A 27522-nucleotide genomic window follows, 5' to 3' on the forward strand; every position below is an offset into this window, starting at 1 on the left:
CAAGAAATGGCATTTTTAAAATTTATTATTTACTTATTTATTTGACAGAGAGAGCACAAGCATAAGAAGCACCCAAAGAAGAAGCAAGCCCCACCCCTCACTGAGCAGGAAGCAGGATGTGGGGTTCCATCCCAGGACCCTGGGATCATGACCTGAGCCACAGAGGTGTCCCAAGAAATAGCATTTTGATTGAGACCCTGATCCTTCCCCGCCTCCCCTTAGAATTTTAAACATACTTTTAAATTTAGTACTGGGGCTAAGAGGCAGCAAGGGTACTAGAGCAGAGTCTGGGATTAAAAGAATGTAAGGAGGGATCCCTGGGTGGCGCAGCGGTTTGGTGCCTGCCTTTGGCCCAGGGCGCGATCCTGGAGACCCGGGATCGAATCCCACGTCGGGCTCCCGGTGCATGGAGCCTGCTTCTCCCTCTGCCTGTGTCTCTGCCTCTCTCTCTCTCTCTATCATGAATAAATAAATAAAATCTTTAAAAAAAAAAAAAAAAAGAATGTAAGGAAGTGGGGTGAGTCTAGCGGTTGGGACGAGGAGGCAGCCACCTGCTAGGGAGGGTCAGCTTCAAAGTGTCCATCCAGGGTGGCCTCCGCCTGTCCCTCTTCCTAGTCCAACACCTGCAACCTCGAGCCCTCTCCCTCTCCAGGGTCATGAATGAAAGCCCTGGACCAGACCGCGGATGAATGGGCACAGGGGATTGCTTATTCGCTACGCCCCGCCCAGCTCAGAGCCTGCAGCCCGCGATGGCTGGGTCCCTTGTGCCTGCTGCGCCCTCACCTCCAGTAGCTTCTTCCCGGCCCGTACTCTGCTCGGGGGCCGCCGCAGCAGCCACAGCATCCGTGCAAACAGCATCTGGTCCTCGCCACCCGCCCGGGGGCTCCTGCAGAAGCAGAGGGGGGCGAGGTGGCCTGGCTCCCCACATTCCCGCTGCCTACTTAACAGTGACAATGTTACAAGATCCTACTTGACAATGTTACAAGATCCTACTTAACAGTGACCGTGGAAGCAACAAGCCGAATATGTTCAGTGGGCTAAGAGAAATAACTGTCAACTTTTTTTCTTTTTTTTAAAGTAGGCTTGATGCTGGACGTGGAGCCCAATATGGGGCTGGACCTCACCTTCCTGAGATCAAGACTTGACCTGAGATCAAGAGTCCAACGCTTAACAGAATGTGCCACCCAGGCACTCTGAGACTATCTTTCAAGAACCAGGGTGACGCTCAGGGCTGGCTCAGTCTGTAGAGCATGGGACCCTTGGTCACTCTTACCAGTCCTGAGTTGGATGGATTCCCATGTTCAGTGTAGAGTGTATTTTATTGGTTTATTATTATTATTTTTTATTATTAGATTTTATTGATGTATTCATGAGAGATACAGAGAAAGAGAGAGGCAGAGGCACAGGCAGAGGGAGAACCAGGCCCCATGCAGGGAGTCCGATGCAGAACTCGATCCCAGGTCTCCAGGATCACACCCTGGGCTGAAGGCAGTGCTAAACCGGTGAGCCACTGGGGCTACCCTGTAGAGTGTATTTTAAAAATTAAACACACACACACACCACCTTAAATCAGTAACTACAAATATTTCTTCAAGGAAAACAACATAACCAGATGGGTATACAAGTGGGTTAATAAAATATTCCAGAAAGAGATCATTCCAATTTTGCACAATATCTTCCAGGAAATAGATATTTGGACACCAAACTCAGGTGAAGACAGTGCAAGAAAGGAAAACTACAGAGCAATATAATTTATAGCAGATGTGTTGCAGCAGTTTTACATAAAATGTTAATTAAAATTTTTTTTTAAAATTTTTTTTTTAATTTATTTATGATAGTCACAGAGAGAGAGAGAGAGGCAGAGACACAGGCAGAGGGAGAAGCAGGCTCCATGCACCGGGAGCCCGATGTGGGATTCGATCCCGGGTCTCCAGGATCGCGCCCTGGGCCAAAGGCAGGCGCCAAACCGCTGCGCCACCCAGGGATCCCTGTTAATTAAAATTAATGTAAAATGCCATAGTATATTAAAAGATACCGTGACCAAGGTGGGCTTATACAAGAATGGAAAGAAGTGTATTATTAATAATAAGCAGCTGGAAATTACTGATATATCAGATGTAGGGAGGAAGACAGAGGTCAAGGACCACCCATAAGTTTCTGGTTTTCTGGTCTGAGTTCCTGGAAGGATGGAAGGAGATAGGTAAGCTTGGGGGGGACAATAAGGAGCTTTGCATCTAGAGTTTGAGTGCCTACAGACAGCTAGTGGAGATGTCAAGGAGGCATCTGTAAAGAGGAGTTCAATGAGAGGACTACGCTGGATTAAAATTTGGGCATTGTCAACGTATAGAGGCTTTTTTTTTTTAAGGTTTTATTGGGATGCCTGCGTGGCTCAGTGGTTTAGCACCTGCCTTTAGCCCAGGGTGTGATCCTAGAGTCCCAGGATCGAGTCTCACATCGGGCTCCCTGCATAGAGCCTGATTCTCCCTCTGCCTGTGTCTCTGCCTCTGTCTCTCTCTGTCTGTTGTGAATAAATAAATAAAATCTTAAACAAATAAAAAAATATTTTATATATTTATTCATGGCAGATAGAGGAAGAGAGGCAGAGACACAGGCAGAGGGAGAAGCAGGTTTCCTGCAAGGAACCTGATGTAGGACTGGATCCTGGGATTCCAGTATCACACCCTGAGCCCAAGGCAGAGGCTCAGCCACTGAGCCACCTGGGCATCCCTGTGTAGAGGCTTTAAAAGTACAATATAAGTTATAAGCGACATGATACAGAGTGATAGAGGTGCAACATTATTAAGACTGGGGGAGTGAGGAGCAACTGACAAAATATGTCAGCCATGGGAAAATCAGAAAGTATGGCAGACAAAGGCAATAGCAAGTGCAAAGGCCCTGAGGTGGAATCTCATGGTTGCGCATTTTCCAGACTTGGCCTCAGTGAAGACTCCTGCCACTCTGAAAAGCTGGCATCATTAGCCTAAGGCTCCTTGAGGGTCAGAATCTTGTTCAGATCAGCACAATTTAGGCCAGTGGGCCACTGAGAGGAAGGATTCTGGGGCAATGGCGCCCTCTGCTGGCTGGGATAGATATCCGCTCCATTTTCAACAATAACAGTTCTTACATATTATATAATACTTGGTTATTAGTGGAACACAGCTAGTGCTCAATAAATCCATGACCCAGCCTCTCATCCCTGTGCAGCACAAAGGCTGGCACTAGTAGGGATGTATATATGTAGGTCTTCACTGAATAAATGAATGAATTAATGTGGTTAGGTTCTGGGTCTCAATCTGTAAATCTGGCATTCTTTCTCTTATTGTATAAATCAATGTATATTCAGCATGTACTGGGTGCTAGGTGCTGTTCTAAATTCTTGGGACAAATTAATGGACAAGATAGACAAAAGCCTGTGCAAGGCATCTTATTAAGATCTCTATATGCATGCTTCTCAGTCTTTACATAGTTTTCATGTATTTATATTTTTACTTTTTGTTAAAAGATTTGTAGCAATCTCAACACCCAAGGTGGGGCTTGAAACTAAAACCCCGAGACCCAGTGGCATGATTTACCGACTGAAGCCAAGCCAGGCGCCCTTTTACAATGTTTTTAATAGCGAAACACAATTATTCGCCCCATTTTATACAGGAGAAAAATGATCGCTTAGAGAGAGGCTTTGATTGTAGAGCAGGCAAGTGGCCGGGGTGGGGTTCGAACCCATAACGATATTTATTTTTCCCGACAACACGCAGCGGGTGGGAACGAACTGAGCGCTCCGCGGGGACGAGCGCGCCGGCGTCTGTTGCCATGGTTCCCCCACTCTCTTCCGCCGCTGCAGCCCGCGCCCGCGTCACGTGACTTCAATCAACATGGCGCCGCCCAGGGTGCTGCAGTGTCCACGTGGTTCCGTCAGCTAAGATGGCGGCAGCAGTAAACCCCACGTCTCTAGAGTCGGCCCCGCGCATAATGCGGCTGGTGGCCGAGTGCAGCCGATCCAGGGCCCGGGCAGGAGAGCTGAGGCTGCCGCACGGGCCGGTAGCCACTCCGGTGTTCATGCCAGTGGGCACGCAGGCCACTATGAAGGGCATCACGGCCGAGCAACTGGACGCGCTGGGCTGCCGCATCTGCCTGGGCAACACCTACCATCTGGGTCTGAGGCCGGTGGGTGGGTTCTGCCTTGTTGGGGCGGCGGCAGAGAGTGGGGAGTACGGGCTCCTCCGAGACACGGGCCTCCAAGTCAATCCACAAACACCTCCCGAGTGACCCTGGTGGCCCGGGCCTTGTGTTGGGCGTGAGGGAGCGGCGGGGACCCGAGCTGGCCAGCTCTGTCCTCCAACATGAGCCCTCAGGGTAGCGCTCGTCCCTAACCTGATCCTTTCTTCCGCTAACCCAGGGACCCGAGCTGATCCAGAAAGCCCACGGTCTCCACGGCTTCATGAACTGGCCCCACAATCTGCTGACGGTGAGGCGGCATCGGGGCCGGGGTCCCAGGGCACTTGTCAGAGGTGGAGGTTCTCCAGTCCCACCCCTCTGACCGCCCTGCGGTGGGATTTCCCCCAGGACAGCGGCGGCTTCCAGATGGTGTCTCTGGTGTCCCTGTCCGAGGTGACGGAGGAGGGCGTCCGCTTCCGCTCCCCCTACGACGGCGACGAGACCCTCCTGAGCCCGGAGAAGTCCGTGGAGATCCAGAACGCTTTAGGTGAGCGAATCTGGGGCGGCCTCCCCTTCCCTTGCCTCTAGGGGGTGGAGGTGAGGCGGGCGCTTTCCTTACTTGCTGCTGGGCTTTGGGTAGGTCACTCCCCCTGCCTGAGCTTCACACAAGTGGACTTGAATGGGGATAGTTCACAGGAATAATGACGTAATGTTTGTAAATCTCTCAACACAGTGCCCGGCGTGTCGTAGCTTTTGTTATGATTTTATTGCTATTATTTCTCCTAAATGACAAATTAGCTCGGCAAAGATATGTTGAAATTATGGAAGCACCAAAGGGGGATTGGGGAAGCTTTAGGTCCCTCGCCTTTCCATCAGTAACCGCCCCCCGCCCCCCGCCATTCCTTGTAAAGACAATGAACGTTTCTCTTTATTATATATAGTACACATGTAGTTTCTAGCTCTACCCCCTTCCCTTTTTCCTTTTTTTAAATGATTTTATTTATTTGACAGAGAGCTCGCAGAAGTGTGAAAGCAGGGGGAGCGGGGGTGGGGGGGGAGCTAGAGAAGCAAGTTCCCTGCTGAACAGGGAGCCCAATGGGGGTTGGATCCCAGAACCCAGGAATCATGTCCTGAACCCAAGGCAGATGCTTAACTGACTGACCCAGGGGCCCCTCTTCCTTTTTTTTTTTTGTTAAAGATTTTAATTATTTGAGAGGGTGGAGGGAGGGGCAGAGGGAGAGGCAGAGGATCCCAAGCACTGAGGAAGGGCCAAGGGCCTGATGTGGTTTTGGAGGTGGGTCTGGATCTCCCCACCCTTGAGATCATGACCTGAACAGAAATCAGGAGTCTGGGGTTTAACTGACTGAGCCACCCAGGCACTGTCCTTTTTTTTTTTTTTTTTTTAAAGAAATTTGCTCCTTGAAGAAACAAGTTCCTTTCCCCTGTCATGTGTCACAGGGACTGACTTTTGCTGGCCACTTCTCCATAATGCTGTGTAACAGTTTTCCTCTGCCTTCTGGGTTTACTTAGTTGGTGGGGGTCAGAGTTCAAGGTCTGCGCCAGATTCACATTCTTTCCTTTGGCAAGAGGGCTTCACAGCATGTATATTTCCATCAGGAAGCCCCTAATGTCTGCTGGTGTCTCCCAGTGAACCATCAACACTCTGCCTGGGACTATCATGCCATTAGGAGTTCCAAAGTGGTAATATTCTTTCTTCATTCATCAGCCAGGTTATTTCTGTAGAGACAAATGTCCCTCACCTACCCTTGGGAGACCAGCTTGTTTAATTCATATAGGAAAAGTGGGATTCATTCCTTTCCTCATTTACTGGTTTTCATGGATTAATTACTTAGCATCTGCCAGCAGTGATGAATGAATCTTTTCATTCAGTTTTTCTAGGATCACCATGATATCATGGGTTTGTTTATTTATTAAATTGCCCCATCTTGAGTTTGTGTGGTGCACTGTGTGTGCTTTTTTCCTGTAATGATGCATCTTGGCAATATTCCCTGGGCGTTTCTAACATGTATAAATCCACAGCCCCTAATCTGAAATTCTTCAGGTCAGTTCAGAATTGTAATATTTTATAAAAATAATTTAGTATACATAGCATCCTAGAAGGTCTGTTAAATGTTACTTTTTCTTTTTTCCATTAAAAAATATTGTAGGGTAGCCTGGGTGGCTCAGTGGTTTAGTGCCGCCTTCGGTCCAGGGTGTGGTCCTAGAGACCTGGAACTGAGTCCTGTGTCCGGCTCCCTACATGGAGCCTGCTTCTCCCTCTGCCTGTGTCTTTGCCTCTCTCTCTCTGTGTCTCTCATGAATAAATAAATAAAATATTAAAAAAAAAATTGTGGTGGGGCACCTGGGTGACTCAGTGGTTGAACGTCTGCCTTTGGCTCAGGTTGTGATCCCGGGGTCCTGAGATCGAGTCTCCTATCAGGCTCCCCGCAGGGAACCTTCTCCCTCTGCCTAGGTCTCTGTCTCTCTCTGTTTCTCATGAATGAATAAATAAAATCTTTAAAAAAAAACTGTGGCAAAATACATGTCACATAAAATTTACCATTAAAAAAATTTAACCCTTTTTACTCATTTATTTTTATTTTTCACTTTTTAAATTTACTTATTTCTTTACATAGGCGCCATGCCCAATGTGGGGTTTGAACTTGACTGCGAGACCCAGAGTGGCATGCTCTACTGACTGAGCCAGCCAGGCACCCCTACTATAACCATGTTTAAGTGTCCAAGTTAGTGGCATTATGCACATTTGCATTGTTGTTCAACCATCACCACCATCCCTCTCCAGAACTCTTCATCTTGTGAAACTGAAACTCTGTTCGCATTAAACACTAACTCTCCATCCCTCTCCACCAGCCTCTGGCTCCTGTTACCTACTTCCTGTCTCTATGAATTTGACATTTCTAGGGACCTTATATAAATGGAATCATACAGTATTTGTATTTATTTATTTATTTATTTATTTATTTATTTATTTATTTAGACACACACACAGAGAGAGAGAGAGGCAGAGACACAGGCAGAGGGAGAAGCAGGCTCCATGCAGGGAGCCTGACGTGGGACTCGATTCAGGGTCTCCAGGATCACACCCCAGGCTGCAGGCGGTGCTAAACTGCTGCACTACGGGGGCTGCCCAGTATTTGTCTTTTTGTGTGCGGCTTATTTCACTGAGCATAGTGGCCACAAAGTTGTAGTATTTGTTAAAAATTTCTTCTTCTTTTTTTTTTTCTTTAATTTTCTCCCTTTTTAAGACTGAATAAGTCACCTGCTAAATTGGATTTTATGAAAGATTATAACTGTTTTGGGTTTTGCTGCCAAATTAGGTATGCCATAAGCATAAGATAAAGTCTTTGATTTTAAGAAGCTTCTTGATTTTGGAATTGAGGGAAAGGAATGTTCTGTTAAGGGTTGGACCATGATTTATTTAGCCAGTTCCCTGTTGATGGTCACTTGGGCTCCCATCATGCTATTGCCTGCTATACCATGGAGGATCACTTTGTAGACACAAAATTTTGTTTTTAAAAGGTAAATTTGCAGAAGTGGAAGTTTATTCTATGTGCCTGGGCAGGGTTTTAGCTGGGTGAGGCAAGATCAAATGGGTATCTTTAAAAGCTCCCTCTGGTTGTTGTATAAACAGACTGGGGGGCTGTGTGGGAGTCAGCAAGACCCAAGGAGGAACTTCTTGAGTCCTGATTGTCCCCAACAGGAAGTGAAACCTTTCCTAGTGATGGTGCTTCTGTCTCACCCCCAACTCCCCCCAGGCTCAGACATCATCATGCAACTGGATGATGTGGTCAGCAGCACTGTGACGGGGCCACGTGTGGAGGAGGCCATGTACAGGTGTGTGTGTGTGTGTTTGTGTATTGGGGGAGGGGATCCTAATCCTATAGCTTTGTCTCCCTACCCTAGGGCTCATGACTGGGGTCCTCTTACAGGTCAATCCGCTGGCTGGACCGTTGCATTGCAGCCCATCAGCGGCCAGACAAGCAAAACCTCTTTGCCATCATCCAGGGTGGGCTAGACGCAGACCTCCGGGCCACCTGCCTCGAAGGTAGAGCCATGTGTTCGTAGATCCAGGGCTTGTCCATCACTGAGGGCCCCACCTGGGCCTGTCACGTGATGGTGCTGACAGTGGTTGTTGATGGGTGGAAGGAATAATCGAAGCAAAGGCCCAGAGGCAGAATGGACTAGAATCTTCGCAGAATGATTGGAAATCCAATAGCTAGCAATTTTGGGGTGTTCACCAGACGCTATGCCACATGCTGGTACAGATTGACCCATTGAGTTTTTGTAACCATCCTGTAAGGTTACAGAAGAGGAACCTGAAACATAGAGGTGTAAAGTCACTTACCCCAAGCCACGCAGCTTGGATGTTGCAGAGCTGGGAATTGGAGCCTGTTCCTGGGTTATAGAACCTATGGCGTTAACCAATACAGATGCTGCTTCCTCTTCAGGGTCAGGAATGAGGGGTTGGGCTTGGGGCATTGTGCTGACATTGGAGGCCCTGGGATACCATACTGAGGTACTGGGGAGCCATTGAGGCCTGTTGAGTGGGAAAGTGACAGGGAACAAGGGGCATCATAGAAAAATCCCAGTAGGATAGGGAGCAGAAGGCCCATGAAGACATTGGAGTATTTGCTCAGGGGAAGAGTGACAGGCCCGTATGAAGGACATGGCAATGGAGACAAAAGGGAGGCAGAGATGGGGCTCAAAGGCAATGAGGTGTCATGGGCAAGACTCTGGGTCCTGGTGTTTGGCTGGCAGGATCCATACCTCTGATTTGCTGCCGCATGGCTGTGAACCCTTGGGCTAGTGGCTTGGCCTCTCTGAGCCTCACTTTTTTCTCTGTAAAATGGGCACATATCCCTATGTCATAGGGTCGAAGTGAAGATAAACGGGAAAATGTTCAAAGTCTTGTGCCTGCACCTGGCAGGCATCAGTGTGTGCCATTGTGAAGACTGCCCTTGTTGTAATTCCTTTTGTCCTCAAGCTGTGCCCAGCTCCCGGTCTGGTAAGTCTTTTTTATGGAGATCCCCAGTCAGAGATAACATTTCATGTCACAGCCCAGTATATGTGGACATAGATGAAAGCAGAAACCAAGACTTCATGAAACATGATCCTTATACGTGAAACATGTTCTGGTATTCTCTGTTCTCTCATTAAAAAAAAACAAAACAAAAAACAAAACACAAAAAACAACCATGCTAGTCTTGCCCTGTAGGATTCATTTCTTGGCCGCCTGCAGGTTGACCAAGAAATGAATTCTACAATCAGGCCAGCCTGACTATGCTGGTGGTGCTTCTCAAAGTGCTCCAAGCTCACCTGCACCAGCCCCACCTGGGTTTTCCCCAATGACTGGATTTGAGTCCACTGTAGGGGCGCCCAGGAGGCCACATTTGAACAACTTGTCCCTAGTTGATTCTGCTGCGCATTCCAGCTTCAAAACCTGACCCTTGGACCGGGTCCCTTTTGTGGATACTGTGGCCTTCCCTGGTTGAACTAGGCAACTGGGGCCCAAGACATGGCTGGGTGTGGCAGCTAGACCCGAGTTCAAATCCAGTCTCTGGAATATGCGGCCTCTGGCCAATGTCAAGCTCTGAACACCTTGACAACAAGTGCGGAGCTGCCGCCCATTCTCTGCAAATTCTGGAGCCTAATAGCCCATTTTGAAAATGCAAACCACTCAGGAATTTGTAGCTAACTCATTTGGTGGCAAGACCAGACCTCTGGTTATTCACCCCAGTTTTTGGGAGTCTCTACATGTTTTGCCGCATAAATGTTTCACTGTTTGAGTACAGGCTGTTATCCAGCATATAGGATGTTTACTGTTCTAAATCTGGAAAATTCTCAGTTTTGAAAACATACCTGGCTTCATCTTAGGTGTTGGCTAAGGGAGCACAGGCTGTGGGCCTCTCCTGAGAATTGAAGGATGAGAGGGGACCTCACACGCAGCAGGCACTCAACAAATGATAGCTGAGATCACCAGCGGCCCTTAGACAGACAGACAGACCCCCCCCCTTTCTTCCTGAGGGACTGTGGAGGTCAGGGCTGGCTCTGCCCTGGGGCTGCAGAGGAGGAGGCATATGTTCTTTTGTCTGGTGGCCCCTCACATTGCCCTGTGCCCCCAGAGATGACCAAGAGGGACGTGCCGGGCTTCGCCATCGGGGGCCTGAGTGGGGGCGAAAGCAAGGGCCAGTTCTGGAGGATGGTGGCTCTGAGCACCTCAAGGCTGCCTAAGGACAAGCCACGATACCTGATGGGGGTCGGGTATGTGGGGGAGAGGCGAACCGGCCCTACCTGCGGGGAGCGGGTTCCTGGGGACTCCTGCCTGGGCTGGCATTGGTGGAAGGACACAGCCCTGCTTGGGAGGGGACCAAAGGAGAACACGGCTTTCCTCTGGGGGTGGTTCAGAGGGAATGTGGCCCAGTCCCTGGGGAGCCAGAGTGTGTGTGTTGGGGGAGACCTGGGTGTGTGACCAGGGCATGAGGTTCTCTGCTCCCTCCCCTCCATGACCCTGCCCCCAGCTATGCCACTGATCTGGTGGTCTGCGTGGCTCTTGGATGTGACATGTTCGACTGCGTCTTTCCCACGAGGACTGCGGTGAGGCCCTGGGCAGGGGGCAGACGGGGCAGGGGGTGTTGCAGGGGTGGGCAAGTGGGGGTGGGGCCAGTGAGCATGAAGATCTGGTTGACCCATCTTCCCTTCCTCCACCCTTCCCCCAGCGCTTTGGCTCCGCTTTGGTGCCCACTGGGAACCTGCAGCTGAAGAAGAAGCAGTATGAGAAGGACTTCCGACCCATAGACTCCAACTGTACCTGTCCCACCTGCCAGAAGTAGGGGAAGATGGGCCTGGGGGCTGGGAGAGGGTGTGGAGGGGTGCAGGACTCTGCATGGCTGAGCCTCACCTCCTGTCCACAGGCACAGCCGGGCCTTCCTGCACGCACTGCTCCACAGTGACAACACTGCTGCCCTGCACCACCTCACTGTCCACAATATTGCCTACCAGGTGGGCCTGCAGCCAGGATGGGCCAGGCATGGTGTTGGGGGAGGAGGTGGTGGTCGTGGGGGAGGATTCTGGGGTCCCTTGGCTGAGATCTTGGCTGACACCTACCCCCTGCAGCTGCAGCTGATGAGTGCTGTGCGTGCCAGCATTGTGGAGAAGCGCTTCCCTGACTTCGTGCGGGACTTCATGGGCACCATGTATGGGGACCCCACCCTCTGTCCCACCTGGGCCACTGAAGCCCTGGCCTCTGTGGGAATCACACTGCGTTGATCTGGCTTGGGGGAGGGAGGGAATGGGAGGTATTGGAAGGATTTTTAAAAAATTATTATTCTAACTTAGACTATCTGTGCCTTCTTGGGAAGGTGGCCTGTCTCAGTCCTCTTTTTCCTCTGAGTGTCTCTGTGGCCAGTGTCCCCTCCCCCTGTTGATAGTAATAAGTAACCACAGCAGCAGCTGATATCTGGAAACTACCTGGCTCAGCCCAGCATAGAGGATGCGCCACAGTGTGGGAGCTGCATCCTTTTTCCTCTGGCTCAAGGCCTCCAGCTGTCCTGAGAGGGGCACCTCTTGTTCCCCCACTTTTCAAAAGTGAGGAAACAGGCATAGAGGGAAATAGCTTCCCCAGGGTCACCACTGAGAAGTAGCAGCCTGGCTCCAGTGTTCATGCTCTTAGCCTTGACTCTTGACTTGTGGCACAATTTTGCTGTCAGTAAACATGGTGAGGACGGTCGGTGTGATCCAGCCAGTGCTTACACTGTGCCTGGTACTGTTCTAAATGGCTGTTGTCTGTGTTTAATTCTTGCCACCCTATGATGCACGTGTAGCTGCATTCCCCATTTTACAGATAAGGAGACAGGTTTAGAGGAATGACATGAGCAAATAGGCGCATGACTTAACCTAGATATGGCCAATTATAGAGCTGCTGCTCTGAGAAGATAAGGGTTTTTATATTGAGAAAGTAATCCAAAAGTAGGATCCACTATTCCAATAGCATAAAAATGCAACTACTTTCATCAATGTGTGTATTCTCTCAGAGGTTTTCCATGTGTATATATTTTTCATGAATGTGGGCCTCCTTTACGTGTGGTTCTGTATCTTTTTTTTCTCTCAGTATATTTCAAATTGTTAACATGTCGGAACATGAAGACTTCCTGTGTTTCTTACAGTTCTTGCACAGTATTTATTTAACCAGCTCAGAGAAGGAGCTTCTAGGGTGTTTCCAGGTTGCCGTGGTGAAGGCTGCAATGCCACGCCTTGTCTCGGTTGACTTTTTTGCCCATCTCTCTGCGATCGGGGTTTTAGGTCTTGGAGCAGGCATATACCATGGGCCACTCTGCCGTCCTCCTCCCCACTATTTCTCTATTCCTCCGATACTGCCCCATCGGCCCACTTCCCTACCTCCATGGCATCTGACTCCTTATTGGGCTGCTTCTCTGGCCAATCCACGCCCAGGGGATCAAATCACTTCTCATAAAATCCTTCCACCTATCTCCGGCTTTTTTCCCACGAGGTCAAGATTCCTAGTTCCAACACTGCAAAATAGTATCTTTTCAAGGGGAGAGGATCCGTTGAGTTTCATTGGGTGCTCCAAGAGGTCACGATGCGCTCAAGTTGAAGAGATAGGGGAACAACGTTGCAGATGTTAGCCGAGTCAAGTCGTGGCGTGAGCGGAGGGTGTTCCTAGGAAAGGGCACAAAATTTGTAAAAGCGTGAAGGTGGGACTTTATAGGAATAAAAGGGAGAGATAAGGATGCAGCGCCAGCCCGCCTCTCCCTAGGAACCACTAACGCCCGACTAATCTTCAAAGTGTATTGCAACCCCGCGCGAAGAGCTGGTTTGCAAGCCCAGGGCCGAGATGCGTTCTGGGACTTGTAGTTTTCTCCAGAGGCCGGAAACGCAGAAGTGATTATCATTACCAGGTCCCACCAAGAGGTGTCGCCCTTCGGTGAGTACGGTCGGCCTTCTTTACTCCAGAAGACTCTAATAGACCTACAACAATCACAAGAATGGGAGATTCTTTGATTGACAGCTAAGTTCTCAATCAAAGTCAGGATTCGCAGGTCAACGCCCGTCCTCTTTGGCTTTGTTGGTTGGAGGAACGGAGTGATATTTATATAAGCCAATGGGAAATTCTTAGGGAACTAGGTAGTATCAAGTGACAAACCAGAGTCTATGAATCGATCCCTAACGTCATTGGCCCGCACTGTTGACTGGCCTGTCTTCCTGCCAATGAGACTTAGGTTTTCTTGCCGTCAGGGACCTCCCCAAGATGGGCGGGGCCAACAGTGCCTTTTCCCGAAACACCGCCTCCTGGCCTTGACAACTCGCTGCCCCACGCTATTGGCTCTTGCGCAGAAACGACAGTTCTGGCGTCCAATGAGCCCGCCGGGAGGTCCCCAGGGGGAAGGTCTACTCAGCCGGAGACCTATGCCTCTCTTTCATTGGCTCCTGGGTACGAGTGGCAGCGGGGCCGGCCAATCGGGGGCGGCATGAGGGCTTTGGGCGCAGCCCGGGGGCCCGGGCGGGAGGTCGCTCGGGTCGGGTGTCGTCTGAGAACCGGATGAGGCGGCGACTGTGAGGCCGAGCCGGGAGCGGGCGTCGCGCCGAGGCCCGGGCGGGCGGGGAGCAACGGCCGCGGACGCCGCGGGGCCGCGTCGTTAAGGGCCGGGGGCAGGCGGGGAGCGCGGGGCGCTCGGGCCGGGGCCGCCGGCGCCATGGGCAACCGCGGGATGGAAGAGCTGATCCCGCTGGTCAACAAGCTGCAGGACGCTTTCAGCTCCATCGGCCAGAGCTGCCACCTGGACCTGCCGCAGATCGCCGTGGTGGGCGGCCAGAGCGCCGGCAAGAGCTCGGTGCTCGAGAACTTCGTAGGCCGGTGAGCGAGCGCGGCGGCGACGGCGGGCGGGCGGCGGCCTAGGGCGCGGAGGGCGGACCGGGAATGGCGCGCCCTGCGCAGCCGGCGTAACTGCGGCGCTTGCGTGCCCGCGACGGGGACGGGGACAGGGAGGCGGGCTCTGTGGGACGCCCCGGGCGGAGGGCTTCCTGCCGGGGCTGGGGAGCCGGCTCGGGCCCTCGGGGCGTCTCACCGGCCGGGGGGCGTGGGCCGGGAAGTGCGGTGGACCGTCGCCGACTCCTCTGTCCCCAGCTTTTCACGGCTGAGCTCTACCATCTGGTTGCCTGGGGGTCAGGGTTAGGTCCCTCTTCTCTGTCTGTCCGAAACCTGCCAGCTAGATACCTATTGCTTCGACCCCTGTGGTCTGGCTGGCTGTTCACTTCTCTGGAGCAGCCCCTGCCGTCTGGTTGGCCGTCGCTCTGTCCTGGATAGAACTCCTTGCTGCCACCATTTGGCTGTCCATCTGTCCAGTCCGTCCGGGCAGCCCCCCGCTGCCTGGCTAGCTGTCTAGGGCGACCTGTGCTGTCTGGCCGCCTCGCAGACTTTCACACTTAGCCGTACCTCTGTTGGGTTACTCTGGCTGGCTTCTGCAGTCTGACTGGCTGGCTGGACCCTAGGGTCTCTGTTGTCTGGTTCTCTTAGGCTGACTCTAAAGCTTGGTCCCTTGCAAATGCTGACTTCTGGCCCAAATTGATCCTTTCTTCTGTCTGTAGAGGTGTCCAGCCTTGTCACAGCCTGCCCTTCAGTGCGCTGGCAGTCCCTGGCTGTCTGTCCCTACCCCTGCAGTAGTGGGTAGGGGGAGCACGCAGTGGACAAGGGAGCTGAGGGATGAAACTTGAATTTCTCTATCAGTTGGAAATAGGATCCTGGGGGGAACTTTCTGCCGGATTCTTTCCTGACCTTTAGAGTGTTCTGGGGCCCCAGAACACAGGGCCAGCTCCCAAGCGAAAACCTGCAAATTGGGGGCTGTCTTTTGGAGCCTGATCAGGCTTTTGGGTAGCTTTGAGAAGCCTCAGTTTGCCCATCTGTCCGGTGGGCAAACTCCACTCATTGGGTGGTTTCCAGGATTCAGGAAGCTGATGAATGAAAATGTGTGGCTTCCAGGGGTGTTTGGTTCTTTCCTCTCCCTTCCCCCCAGTCTGCCCTTCTGCCTCCCAGATGGGCTGTCACTTCTCCATTCTGGGACGGACTCCATTTGTGCCTGTGGCTGCCAAGTGATAACATCACAGTCATCGTTATTATTACTGTGGCTGTTACCGGTGTTGAGGGGTAATGTTCATCTGGCAGGCCCCAGGCTGAGTTCTTTTGTCAGCATCTTAAACCCCACAGAGTGAGGTGGAGGTTCTGTTAACCCCACCTTACATACAAGCAGGGAAGCTCAGAAAAGACTCATCCTTGGCCCAAGAGCACCAGGCTAGCACTTAGTGGAACCCAGCTGGGTGCCCAGCCCCGCCTTGCCTTCCCAGAGGCCTGAAGTTTTGCTCTCAGCGGCATGAATTTCCTCCTTTGCTGCTTCGTCTCTGGCGCCTTGCCTGTTGTCCAGTGTGGCGGAAAGGTGTGGACTTGGGGTCAGCTGCGCCTGGCCTGAGACTTGGGCTGGGCTGTGGGTCCCGTTTGCATGGTTATCTTCTTGCCTGCCCAGGCTTTCAGTGGGCACACAGCAAAGTTCTGTCCATTTCATTTGCCTTGTGACCTTGCACAGGTAGTTTGGCCTCTCTAAACCTCAGTTTCCCCTTCATCATGGCGACAAGACTGTTGCCATGGTGCAGGGACCTGATATGTTGGAAGTGCTTACTTAACACAGTGTGTGGCACACAGTAGGTTGACATGGACGGGCTGTTATTCACCATGCTGTTCTCACGTTCGCAGCAAAAACTAATCAGGATGAAAGTGCTTTTGAGTTACATGCTGGACTGTATTTAAGTCTTATGAGGAGGACTCTGCTATGACCCCATTTTACAGAGCAGAAAGCTGAGGCTCAACTGAGCACTCTTGCTCAAGGCCATTTGGTGAGGAATTCGGGGCTCTAGGTGTGTGTGAGGGGGCCTTGGGTTTCTTTCCCCTGTCCTCAGTCTGTCTGCTGCTCGCCTTTCTCTCTTACCCACCCACCCACGCAGTCATCTACTGAGCTGGCTCCTGTGGCAACCTCCTCCCAGAAAGCCTGCAATGTGACCTTGGTCGTTAAGAGCATTAGTTCAGGGCCTGAGAACCAGACTTGTAAAAAAGGCTTCTTGGGTATGGGTTGCTCAAACAGAGCTATCTTCTTTTTATTTCTGGAGTGTGGGTAAGGTCTCTTAGCTACCAAGCCCTGCCGTAGGGGGTGGCAGGCGGGCCTCGTTTTGAATGAGGACCTGTTTGCTTCTTTGCACTCTGGACCTTTACAGTGGACATCTTGGCTAGTTTCAAGGGACAAATGAGAGCGCATGTCAAGGGCCTGTGCCTGGGGCTCAGCACGGGCTGCTCTGCTTCATTGCCTCTTTCTTGTTGGTTTTCTAAGAATGTGGTCCAAGTGAGGATGGCCCAGTTAGCTCAGCATATACCAGTGGTGGCAGATTGGCAGCCCTGGGATGCTGAGGCCTGCTTGCTGGTCTTTTGTTTAACCTGCACAGTGTTTATAAAATCTTTTGTTTTTAATTAACTGCCAGTAGTTAAGTTTTACATCAAAATTCAGATTTTGGCAGTGCTTAGCAGACACTCACAGGTCTTTCTAGAATTTAGTGCTGTAATACGTGGGCTCCAGGCCTTCAGTCTGGCTCCAGCATGTTTGGTTGTGTGACTTTGGCTAGGTGGACTCAGGTTCCTTTTCTATAAAATGGAGTAATAGTTAGACCCTCCTCAGGGGGACTGCTTGAGTTAATGGGTGTCGAGTGCATTGACTCTATCCCCATGGCCATTTTTTTTTAATCCCCTCCGACAATTTATAATTGTCGTTATAATCATATTCTGGCCTCCCTGGGCCCAAGTCTTGGTTGGCACCAAGTCTTTGGATCTCAGAAGCAGCAGCCACTGGCTGCCAGGTCAGACGAGGAGCGGCCACGTGAGCTGCCACACTCCTCACTACTCCCTAGTACTCTCCCAGCCTCAGTTTACATTTGCCTGGAGACTCCTGGCCCTGGAAACCTGAGTTTAAAACCCTTGGCTTGTCCACCCGGTACCAGCATGTGGCCCTAAGGAGGAGGGGGAAAGATGTGGCTCTCCAGTGACTCTGGTCTTTTAGCCTCAGCAGCCAAATGGAGGGAGGAGCTGGGGAAATTTTTCCTTAGGAGAAGAAGAGGAGGAAGCTGAAGTTGAGGCTTCCAGCCCAGAATCCCCTAGGGCTGGGCTTGATCCTGTGAGCCATTCCCCCTCTGAGCCTCAGTAGCCCCAGCTAGGGAATGGGGCTGTTAACTGGATCTACTCGGGCCCCTTTCAGGTGGTAGGATGGGTGTGTTTCAGCTCTTAGGGCAGATAAAGTCACCTGGTGCCTGCTGTTGAGGATGGAGTGAGGACTACATGTCTGGGAGAGTGTCTAGCAAAGTGCTTAAAACACTCTGTAGTTTTCATTTGTTCATTGCAGAATGTCTTCTGAGCACGTGTACTCTGTGCCTGGCCCTATTATGGGGCTGTTGTGGACACAGCCCTAAGTAAGATACCAAAACCCCTGCCCTGGGGGGAGGCAGCCTTCCAGCAAGGCTGGTAGATAAGGAAGAAACAGGTTGGAAAAATGATAACTTAGGAAAAGAAGAGCAGGGCAAGGGGAAGTTAGGGTCTTAAATAGGGAGGCAGTTGAGAGCACTCCTTGGGAAAGTGACATTTGAGTAGAGGCTTAAGGAGGTAAGGGAGGAGCCACCAGTGAAGATTTGTTGGGGTGTGGGGGGAGGGGAGAGCATCTCAGGCTGTGGGAAGAGCAAGTGCAAAGGCCCTGAGGTGGACATGTGCCTGCAGGCCAGTATAGCAGGAGAGTTGAGGTTAGCAGGTGCTGGGCTAGGGTGGGGTGGGAGGGCTCTGAGCAGAGGGAAGACTGCAGTGGCGCTATTCCAATTCTTCCGGACCTGGTTCTGGGCAAGCTGAGGACTTTTGCCTGCGATTTTCAGCTTTACCTCAATTTTCTCAGGGAACAGTACTTGCCAACTCACAGAGGAGCCCAGCTGCCCATGGGTCTCTCCCGTCTCCAGCTCCCATTTCCATTGGCTCTTTGGTGATGTGTCCCTCCAGGAGACATGGCCATACCAGGCTGCTGCCTGGCACATGGTGGGTGCTGGACAGATCTTGTCAGATGACTGTTGGCAGCTCGTGTCCCTGCCAGACTGAGGGGTAGGCACATGGTCTGCCACTTGGGCTGGTTTGTGCCTTCAGGGATCTTAGGTGTTAAAGCTGCTTGCAAATGACAGCTGTTTCCATTGTTTTACCTTTGGGTGCAAAACTAAAGTTACTTTGCCTGTGTGGTTGGTAGTACCCGGGCCAGCCTGAATGGGGAGAGTCCAGAGGCGCCTGTGGGAATGTCATTGTCCCTGTCACACGTTGGCAGAATGACCTCACCTTTCTGGGCCTCACTTGATGCATCTGGAGAATGGGGATCATGATATTCCCTCTCCCCTGGGAGCAGGCTGAGGATCAAATGAGCTAATCCTTGTGAAACATGAGAGCATTGCGTTGTGCAAAAGCCCTGGGTGAGGACTCAACTGTTGGTTAATTTCTTTTTTCCACAAAGAAAAGGAATTCATAATTTCTTTGTTAATATAAAAACCACCTTATTTTAGGGCAAAAGTAAATTGAGTGGCTCTCAGTGCAGGTGGGCCTCCTTCTGGCTTTAGCCTGGGGGCTATATCCAGCACCAGCCAGCCAGTGAGCCAGATCCTGAAATGCTAGCGGGAGCCTGTCACTGGTGCGTTTCTCAGTGGAAATGGTGGCTGTGAACAAATACGTGGCTGTGAACAAATACGTGGCTGTGAGAGTTATTTATGCTCACTTAGTGTATGGTGGTGGGAGATTGGGAGAAATGCCCAACAGCAGTGAATTGGCTAGATAAACAGTGTGTCCAACAACCAGCTATGAAATAGCTACTCAGAGGGACCTAGAAGAGGATTTAATGACCCAGAAAGCTGTGTAAGACCTGTTAATTTCCAGGCCCAGTGGAAGTGTGGTCTCATCTCATTCAAAGCAGTTGTATTTTTATAGTAAAAAGCCTGGGAAGCTATATGCTTCCTGAACGCCATATAGGGGTTGTCTCCCCAGATGATTCTTGGTTTGGTTTTGCTTGTTCGGATTATGTTTATGGCCAGGAAGACAGATTGCTCCAGAGCTCAGCTCTGGGCCACCGAGTGCTTTTTCAGAGTTATCTGTCCAGGGATAATGGCCCTTGCTAGGTACACGAATTGAAATCCCCTGGTGGTAAGCTGGTCGTTTCTGGGTGAGGGCAGAGGATGACCTTGTGGGCAGTTCTAGATTTAGGGTTTGCAGAGGTAGTGCCAACAGAAGGGAACCATTCATCTCTCCAGGTGTTTGCATTTGGGTCAGAGCCACATCTGCCAAGCCTTTGCCCGATTTGAGTGGAAATGCCAAAATTACAAGGCCCTTAATTGCAGGAAAAAATGGGAACATCAGCTAACCCTTAATTTACTGGGGTTGCTAACCACATGCTGTAATTAAGCCCTTATTGTGTGAAAGCTTTGGGAAAATGCAAGCCAATAATGAGATATTTATAGGGCATTAGCTCCCATCCGAATAAAAGACAGAAATTGCCTTGCGTCTGAAGCAAGATGGCACGAGAGAGAAAAGACTCTGCTTCTGGGTGCATTTTGGGTTCTTGTTAGTAGCCCGTGCTTGGTGCTGGGGATCTTCCCTCTCGGACTCGCCTTCAGTGTGATCAGGGAGCCGAGTGACTCTTGGTTTCACCTGCTGCTGGATGATTAGGACACAGTAGGAGGTGATGTGTGTGGTGCATCACCCTGTGCCATGCCCTGGGCACTTGTGTCTGCAATTTGTGTGGTCCCAGCAGCCCAGGGCTGCTGCTCTGAGCATCCTTGTTTCACAGGTGGAGAATCTGAGGCCAGAGAGGGGAAGTGACTTGAAGTCACACAGGGAGGCATGCAGGAGCCAGTCCGTGAACTGGGCCTGTCACCTCCAGAGCCAGGTGCTAGGGAAGGAACGTCAGGGATGGGAGTGTGGAGTGACTAATGGACGCTATGGCACTGGGGTTCGGAGGAGGGGGCTGAGGTGATGGGTAGAGCAACTTCTGGCTCTCGGCATCCTTTGAGCCCATTAGCCGTGTGTCTGGCCAATGTGCCTGAAGCAGCAGCTCCTCTGCTGGCTGCTGGGAACCCAGCAGGGACCAAGATGGACAGAGATCGGGTGCATGGTTATATGAACAACTTTCTTTCTTCCCTTTTTTTTTTTTTTTTAAGATTTTATTTATTCACATGACACAGAGAGGGAGAGAGAGAGAGGCAGAGGGAGAAGCAGGCTCCCTGCAGGGAGCCTGATGTGGTACTCGATCCCAGGACCGCAGGGTCACGACCCGAGTGGAAGGTAGATGCTCAACTGCTGAGCCACCCAAGTGTCCCTGTTAACAACTTTCTGAACATGAAATGCTGTGAAAATGGTCGGGGGGAGGGAGAGAGAGACTGGACAGGGGTGCCCCCGAAGGCCCCGGGGCAGTGTCCTGGGCAGGAGCGGAGGGCCCCAGCCTGCCAGGTCCCTACTGCACGCTCAGAGAGAAAACTGAGCCAGAGGCCAGAGCCAGCAGGCACGTGAGGGGCAAGACAGTGCCCATGGGAGGCTTCCTCTCCCTTAATTTTAATTACGCAAGTAGGACGCTGAAGACCAAGTTCTCGTGAAAAGGGAAACTGTGACCGATGAGGAAGAACATGCTTCAGCCTGGTCCTATCCTTCTGGGACAGGAGGTGGGGGTGGATCCTACCCAAGCCCTCTTTCGTGTTTTTGTACCTACGTACTCACCGGTACCTACAGAAAATACACAGCATGGCCTGCAGTTGGTTCTTTCTTGGCGTATCCACTTTCTAGAACTGGGACCACCCCATTTATGTAGCGTGGCAATTTGCTTTCCAACCACTGAACACATCCCGGAGGTCTCTCCGTGTTGGAACGTTTGTAACTGCTGCTTGGAACTTCCTGATGGCCCCAGTGGGGTAAGGAGTGGAGGGAGGGGCCAGTGGGAGAGAGATGCCTTCGCTGCCCCGATGAGAAATGGCAGCACCCTCCATGAGCTGGGATCCACGCTGGGGCCTTGGCACAAGGCCTTCCTTGCTTCAAGGCCAGCGCTCGATCCCTGTCTATTGGTGAGGAGACTGATCAGAGAGGCTTGCCCCAGGATGTTGGGGCTGCGGGTGGCTGGACTTGAACCCAGAGCCTTGGGCAGCCCCGGTGGCCCAGCGGTTTAGTGCTGCCTTCGGCCTGGGGTGTGATCCTGGAGTCCTGGGATCGAGTCCCATATCGGGCTCCCTGTATGGAGCCTGCTTCTCCCTCTGCCTGTGTCTGTGCCTCTCTCTTTCTCTGTATCTGCCATGAATAAATAAATAAAATCTTAAAAAAAATAAATAATTAAAAAACAAAAAACAAAAAACCCAGAGCCTTGACCTTCATGGGAGGCCTCCCCTGGGCCTGCTGGCCTGGACCTGGAGTAGCATCCTCAACTCTTGGCCCCGCTTCATAGGATCTGGTTTTCACTCTCCCTGTACTGTTTGTACCTCAGAATGGCCTCAGATTTCTGGAACAAGGCCAGGTGTCAAGGAGTAATCCAAACCCTCCTTGGGTCCTTAGAGTGCCCATTGAAGTGCCTAGTACCACACTTCACTTCCTTGATTGGCCTCCTTTGGGGGGAGGGTGGCTCTGGTCTTCACCAAACAGACTTTCCACGTCCTTGATGCACTTGCGGTGTCTGTATGTTGTTTTGGATTGGCCCCATTTTACAGACAAGGGAGTTGAGGGGCAGGGCTGGGGGACCTCCAAGTCCCCGTGCTTGCCCACTTGTTCACTCAACCAGTATTTATCTCTGGAGGAGAATGCTGCCACCATAGCAAGCAGCAGAGGCTGGGTTTGAATGGGGATGTTGCCATGAGTGAGCCCCAAGAGGTTCTTCTCCTCTCAGGAGGCTCAGTGAGAAGGGGTGGAGGCATGTGGAAGACAGAGGTTCTGGTAGGGAGCCTTGGAATGGGAATGGTGGTCAAGGAATGCTTCCTGGAGGAGGCGTAGGTCTTTCTCTTGAGGTGAGGAGGATGGGGGGCAGGGAGCTGGCCTGCAGCAGATGGGTGGCCCCTGAATTTGTACCTTTGTGCCCATCCTGCCTGACTGTGGGCCAGCTCGTGGCTCTAGCCTTGTTGTTCATAGGTTCTCTTCTTTTCTTTTCTTTTTTTTCTTTTCTTTTCTTTTCTTTTCTTTTTTTTCTTTTCTTTCTTTTCTTTCTTTTTCTTTTTCTTTTCTTTTCTTTTTCTTTTCTTTCTTTTCTTCTTTTCTTTTTTCTTTTCTCCTTTCTTTCTTTCTTCATTCATTCATCCATTCATTCATTCACTCATTTATGAGAGGCACAGAGAGAGGCAGAGACACAGGCAGAGGGAGGAGAAGCAGGCTCCATGCAGGAGCCCAGTGTGGGACTCCATCCCAGAGTTCCAGAGCCGAAGGCAGACGCTCAACCGCTGAGCCACCCAGGCATCTTCTCTTCTCTTCTCTCCTCTCCTCTTCTCTTCTCTTCTCTTCTCTTCTCTTCTCTTCTCTTCTCTTCTCTTCTCTTCTCTTCTCTTCTCTTCTCCTCTGCATTTCACAATATATCGATCCAGCCCTTCCATACAACACCTGGTACCCCTCACGACAAGTGCCCTCCTTCATCCCCTCTTTGCTTTTTCATGGCTGTGTAGTACTCACGGTGCAAAGGCATCTTCATTTATTTACCAGCCTCCTGGTGATGGGTGTTGAGGCTCTTTCTAGTCATCTAGTCCCAGGATTTGCAGGTGTACATGGGGCCTGGTGCAGAATATGGATGATGGCCAGCACTGTGTGCGTGGTCTTCCCCTTCTCGGGCATGCTGGCCAAGATGCCAGGATGTAGCTGGTTCCCTGGGGTTGGTTTGGAGCTGCTCAGAGAGTCCTCCCCGATGCCCCCACATGTCAGCTTGTCTTCACCATGCTTCACCCTGCTCTAAACCTCTTCTGCCGCCTGAACCAGAGCAGTTGCCTCCATCCAGGTTCCTAGGCTCCTGGCCTTATGCACCACTCCCACTAGGTGCCTGTGGACCCCTGAGTCCAGCCACACCCTTTCTCTGTGCACAACCATCCCTGGCTCCCACCTCACTTGGGGTAAAAGCCCAACTTCTGTAACCCCACCCCGCCACGTGCCCCCTTACCTCCTGCTCTCACCTCCTCTCACGTTCTTCCTCCATTCCTGCAGCCTCACAGCCTGCTCCCAGAACCCCGCAGGTTCACTCTCACCTGAGGCCTTTCTCTTCCCTCATTTGCATCTCCTCAGACCCCCTGCCCTGATGTGTTTGTCTTCAGAGCTCTTATTAGCACCTGACATTATTTTCATTATTTGCTTCTCTGCCTGCCACCCCACCACTGCCACCAGAACAGTAGGATTTTTGTCTGTGTTCATTGCTGACCAGGTACATAGTAGGAGCATACGTATTTGTTGAATGTACCTTGAAACCAGAACTGGATTGATTTAACTGCACAGATGCTTGTTGAGGAAGAGGGTGGGAGGACAATGCTGGGATACCCCTCCCCATTGGAGGCTCGTGGTGGTGAGGTGGGGCATGGGGTCCTCTGGGGCGGGGGCGGATGGGGGGGGCGGACAGAAGCACACGCAACTTTTTTTTTTTTTTTTTCCACGCGCAACTTCTTTATGGGGAAGGCTGTGACATGTTGTGCTAAGATCCCAGGCCAGCCAGGCTTCGATGTTTGTCTGGGCTAATTTCCCCAGCTGTGAGAGGGGTCCCCACCCAGGGCTGGGACAACCAAGGCTCCACAAAGCTACCAGTGAGCTGCCCTCAAGTCTTGCTTTATACCTGGGTGCTAGGCAGCCCTGGCAGGAGCGGGAACCGCTTTGCACAGGTGCTTGAGCACAGTCAGCACAAGGCCTCGAGTTTGAAGGCAGGATGCCCAGATGCCCATTTGGACCAGAGCAGAACCATGGAAAAGAAGCCACTGGGTATCATCCTCCCACAGGGAGCCATGGGGAGAGGTCATAAAATACCAGCCTGCCTCCCTAGACCAACTTAAAACTCCTGGGGGATTCTGGCCATGAGCCACAGTGTGGAAAACCAGTACTCTGTAATGGGAGATTTCCTTTGGCTAAATTTGAACCTGCTCGGACTGCAGACCCATGGGGTGTGGACAAGCAGCCACCAGAGCTGTCCTGGTGACACTGCCATGCCCAGATGTAGGAGGCGGCGTCCTGGAAACTCTGCTGCATGATAATATTTTCCCAGTGATAAGAGTCTTTAGGGACTGGCAGACTGGCTGGCGAGCAGAGCCGGCAGGAACAGTCCCAGCTGGGGTGACACCCGGCTGCTGGGTGATACACCCTGGCACGACCAGCCCAGCCCTGCAGGAAGCCCCTGTGGTGGGTCTGGACACAGCCCTGTCTGTCTCAGGCTGTTGGGCCTCTGTGTTCTATGCAGATGGAAAGGGTCCTTCTGGAGGACCTGGTCTAGGAGGCCCCCAGCTGGCCTTGTAGCCAGGGAGCCAGTGGTTTGAGGATCATGCCTTCAGACATTGTTCTTCTCTACCTGGTGGGATGATGGAGTGCCAGGGAGCTATAAATCAAGTTTGGGGGATTGTGACCAGAGACTAGGAGCCACCCATTCAGCTTGAGGGAGCCTTCCTGTGGTTTGGGTTGGCGCGTCTTGTCTTGCAACACTGATTTCCCCTCATCTGGGTGGAAGCTGTTCTGACGGAAGTCCAGCTTCTGTGGCGTCTGCCCTGCTAACATCTCTTGGTGGCACTGCCTGGCCTAGGTCACTGTGGAGTTCAGGGCAGGTGGCTCTCTGAGTTGGGGAGGCCCCACCTGGGATACACAGCTGGCACTGGGCAGAAAATGACACGTTGGCTGGATTTTTCAATTCTTTTTCTTTTTAAACTTTAATATTTATTTGTCTCTTTGTTGTAAAATAGAATTCATTCCCTTTATGACATGCCCAGAGTAAGGTAGAGGTTCCTGTTGCCCTTTGCCGAGAACCACTTCCACTAGCTTGTGGCTCTTGCAGATCTTTTTTTTCATTTCGATGTGTGAATGTTCCCCATTCCCCCCAGTGCTATTATAAGCCCATGTTTGATGGTCCAGAGTCTTGGCATAATGTGTCCACCCCATGCCAAGTCCCCTGCTCTTCAGTGTCTTGAGGGGTTTTTGCCTTTGTTTTGTCTGTAATACATTTTTTATATTGGAAGAGTTTTAGATTGACAGAAAATAAAAAAAACTTTTTTTTTTAAATGTTTATTGGAGAGAGAGAGAGAGAGAGAGAGAGCATGTGCACATGCGGGAGGTTGGTGCAGAGAAGGACGAGTAGACTCCGAGTAGACTCCATTCCAGGACCCTGAGATCATGACCTGAGAAGTCAGACGCTTAACAGACTAAGCCACCCAGATGCCCCGAAAATAAACAAGCTTTGAATTTGTAGCAATGTACATAGTAGGAGGTACATAGCAAAGACCGTACAGAGAGCTCCTATGTACCCTCCACCCTCCTTCCTGAACTCTTCTTTTTTTTTTTAAGATTTTTACTTATTCATGAGAGACACACAGAGAGAGAGGCAGAGACATAGGCTCTCTTGCGGGGAGCCTGTTGTGGGACTCAATCCCAGGACCCTGGGATCACACCCTGAGCCAAAGGCAGATGCTCAGCCACTGAGCGACCCAGGTGCCCCCCATCCTTTCCTACTCTTTTTTTTTTTTTAATTTTATTTATTTATGATAGGCACACAGTGAGAGAGAGAGAGGCAGAGACATAGGCAGAGGGAGAAGCAGGCTCCATGCACCGGGAGCCCGACGTGGGATTCGATCCCGGGTCTCCAGGATCGCGCCCTGGGCCAAAGGCAGGCGCCAAACCGCTGCGCCACCCAGGGATCCCCCATCCTTTCCTACTCTTAATGTCTTACTGTACCACCGCACATTCCTCGTAACTAAGAAATGAACCTCGGTAGGTTGTTATCATTAAGGAAAGCCAGACTTTCTGCAGATTTCCCCCATTGTGTCCTTTCTCTGTCCCATCTGGGATGCCACATTGCAGGTACGTCATCCCTCTTTGGTGTCCACTGGTCTGTGACAGTACCACCCTCTTTGCTTGCTTTTCATGCCCTTGGTATTTAATAGAACGTCCTTCAGTTTGGGTTTATCTGGTATTACCATGGTTAGGCTAGGGCTCTGGATTTAGGGGGAAGAACACAGGCCAGGAGTCCTTCCCTCCACATCCTGTCAGGGCTCGCTCTGTGATATCAACAAGTCTTATCATGGGTGATGCTGACCTTGACCTCATGGTCAAGGTGATGGCAGTCAGCTTTCTCTATAGTAGTTCGCTCTTTTTCTCCTTTTCATATACCATCCTTTGGAAGCCTCAAGGTTCTTTTTTAATTGTTTAAATTGGTACTATGTTCAGTACGGCACCAAGTTCCAAATAATGAGAAAGGATGGAGAGAAAGAGAGGCCTTGCTACCCACCTGCCCCTGCAGCCAGAGCCCTTAGAGCTCACCCGCCCTCCCTGGTTGCTGTGTGCCCACCCCGTCTCTGTACAAACAGAAGCAAACAGGTGTGTGTTTATTTTCCCTTCCCCCATACACGGCTTCACATCCTGTTGGGAACAATGAGGTTGTTACTTGACAGTGTTTCTTGGAGATCTTCTCGTGTCAGCACACAGGCAGGATATTGGCCCCTTTGGTTTGTTTCCCACCCTCCAGGTATAATTTACATATAAGGGCTGTCAATTTTTAGCCCACAATTCTGTTTTGACAAACAGCAGAGTTATGGCACCACCACCATGATTAACACACAGAACACTTGTAGTCCCCCTGCAAAAGTTCTCCTGTGCCCTTTTGTGGTCACCCCCACACCACCCCCTGCACCTGGCACCTGCTGATGGGTTCTTCACCCTGTGGTTTTGCCTTTTCCAGAGTCTTATGTAAATGAGCCCACGCAGCCCTCCTGAGTTTGCTGCGTTTCACTCTGCATGACGCACCGGAGATCCATTCAGACCGAATGCATCAGCAGTTTGGTCGTTTTTACTGCTGAGGAGTGTTTCATGGTACGCCCCGGCTGTTGAGCCATTCACCACCTGAAGGACAGTGCATTTTCTTCAGTTCTTGGTGCTTGTGAATAATACCGACAGAGACATTTATGTGCCTGTCTCTCTGTGGCTCACATATAGGTTATATCTTCGGTTAATTTATTTATGATTTACGAGTTATAGATTGAGGTTATAATTTTTTTGGCATATAAATGTCCAGTTGTGTCAGATCTATCTATCTATGTATCTATCTATCT

At 51.1% G+C, this 27522-nt stretch overlaps 2 protein-coding genes across 13 annotated transcripts in view; both read left to right on the forward strand.

Annotated features, from left to right (window-relative positions):
- Window positions 1-3865: 3865 nt before the first annotated feature.
- Window positions 3866-12308, forward strand: QTRT1 (queuine tRNA-ribosyltransferase catalytic subunit 1). Its single transcript, XM_041764598.1, has 10 exons — window positions 3866-4161; window positions 4394-4462; window positions 4561-4699; window positions 7929-8007; window positions 8103-8218; window positions 10296-10434; window positions 10692-10767; window positions 10890-10999; window positions 11085-11172; window positions 11287-12308. Exons 1-10 carry the CDS (start codon window positions 3919-3921, stop codon window positions 11437-11439), a joined length of 1212 nt encoding a protein of 403 aa, XP_041620532.1. The 5' UTR covers window positions 3866-3918; the 3' UTR covers window positions 11440-12308.
- Window positions 12309-13720: 1412 nt separating this feature from the next.
- Window positions 13721-27522, forward strand: part of DNM2 (dynamin 2) — an 88325-nt gene continuing 74523 nt past the window's right edge. For 7 of the 12 annotated variants that reach the window (XM_041760677.1, XM_041760682.1, XM_041760670.1 and 4 more), the window contains exon 1: window positions 13723-14044. In XM_041760677.1, the coding sequence (XP_041616611.1) occupies window positions 13884-14044 (161 nt within the window). In that variant the 5' untranslated portion in view covers window positions 13723-13883. Of the gene's footprint in view, window positions 14045-27522 lie in introns of all 12 variants that reach the window. The other 5 variants (XM_041760672.1, XM_041760676.1, XM_041760679.1 and 2 more) reach the window with 2 other exon arrangements.

Source organism: Vulpes lagopus, chromosome 7 (genome assembly GCF_018345385.1).
Source record: "Vulpes lagopus strain Blue_001 chromosome 7, ASM1834538v1, whole genome shotgun sequence".
NCBI lineage: Eukaryota > Metazoa > Chordata > Mammalia > Carnivora > Canidae > Vulpes > Vulpes lagopus.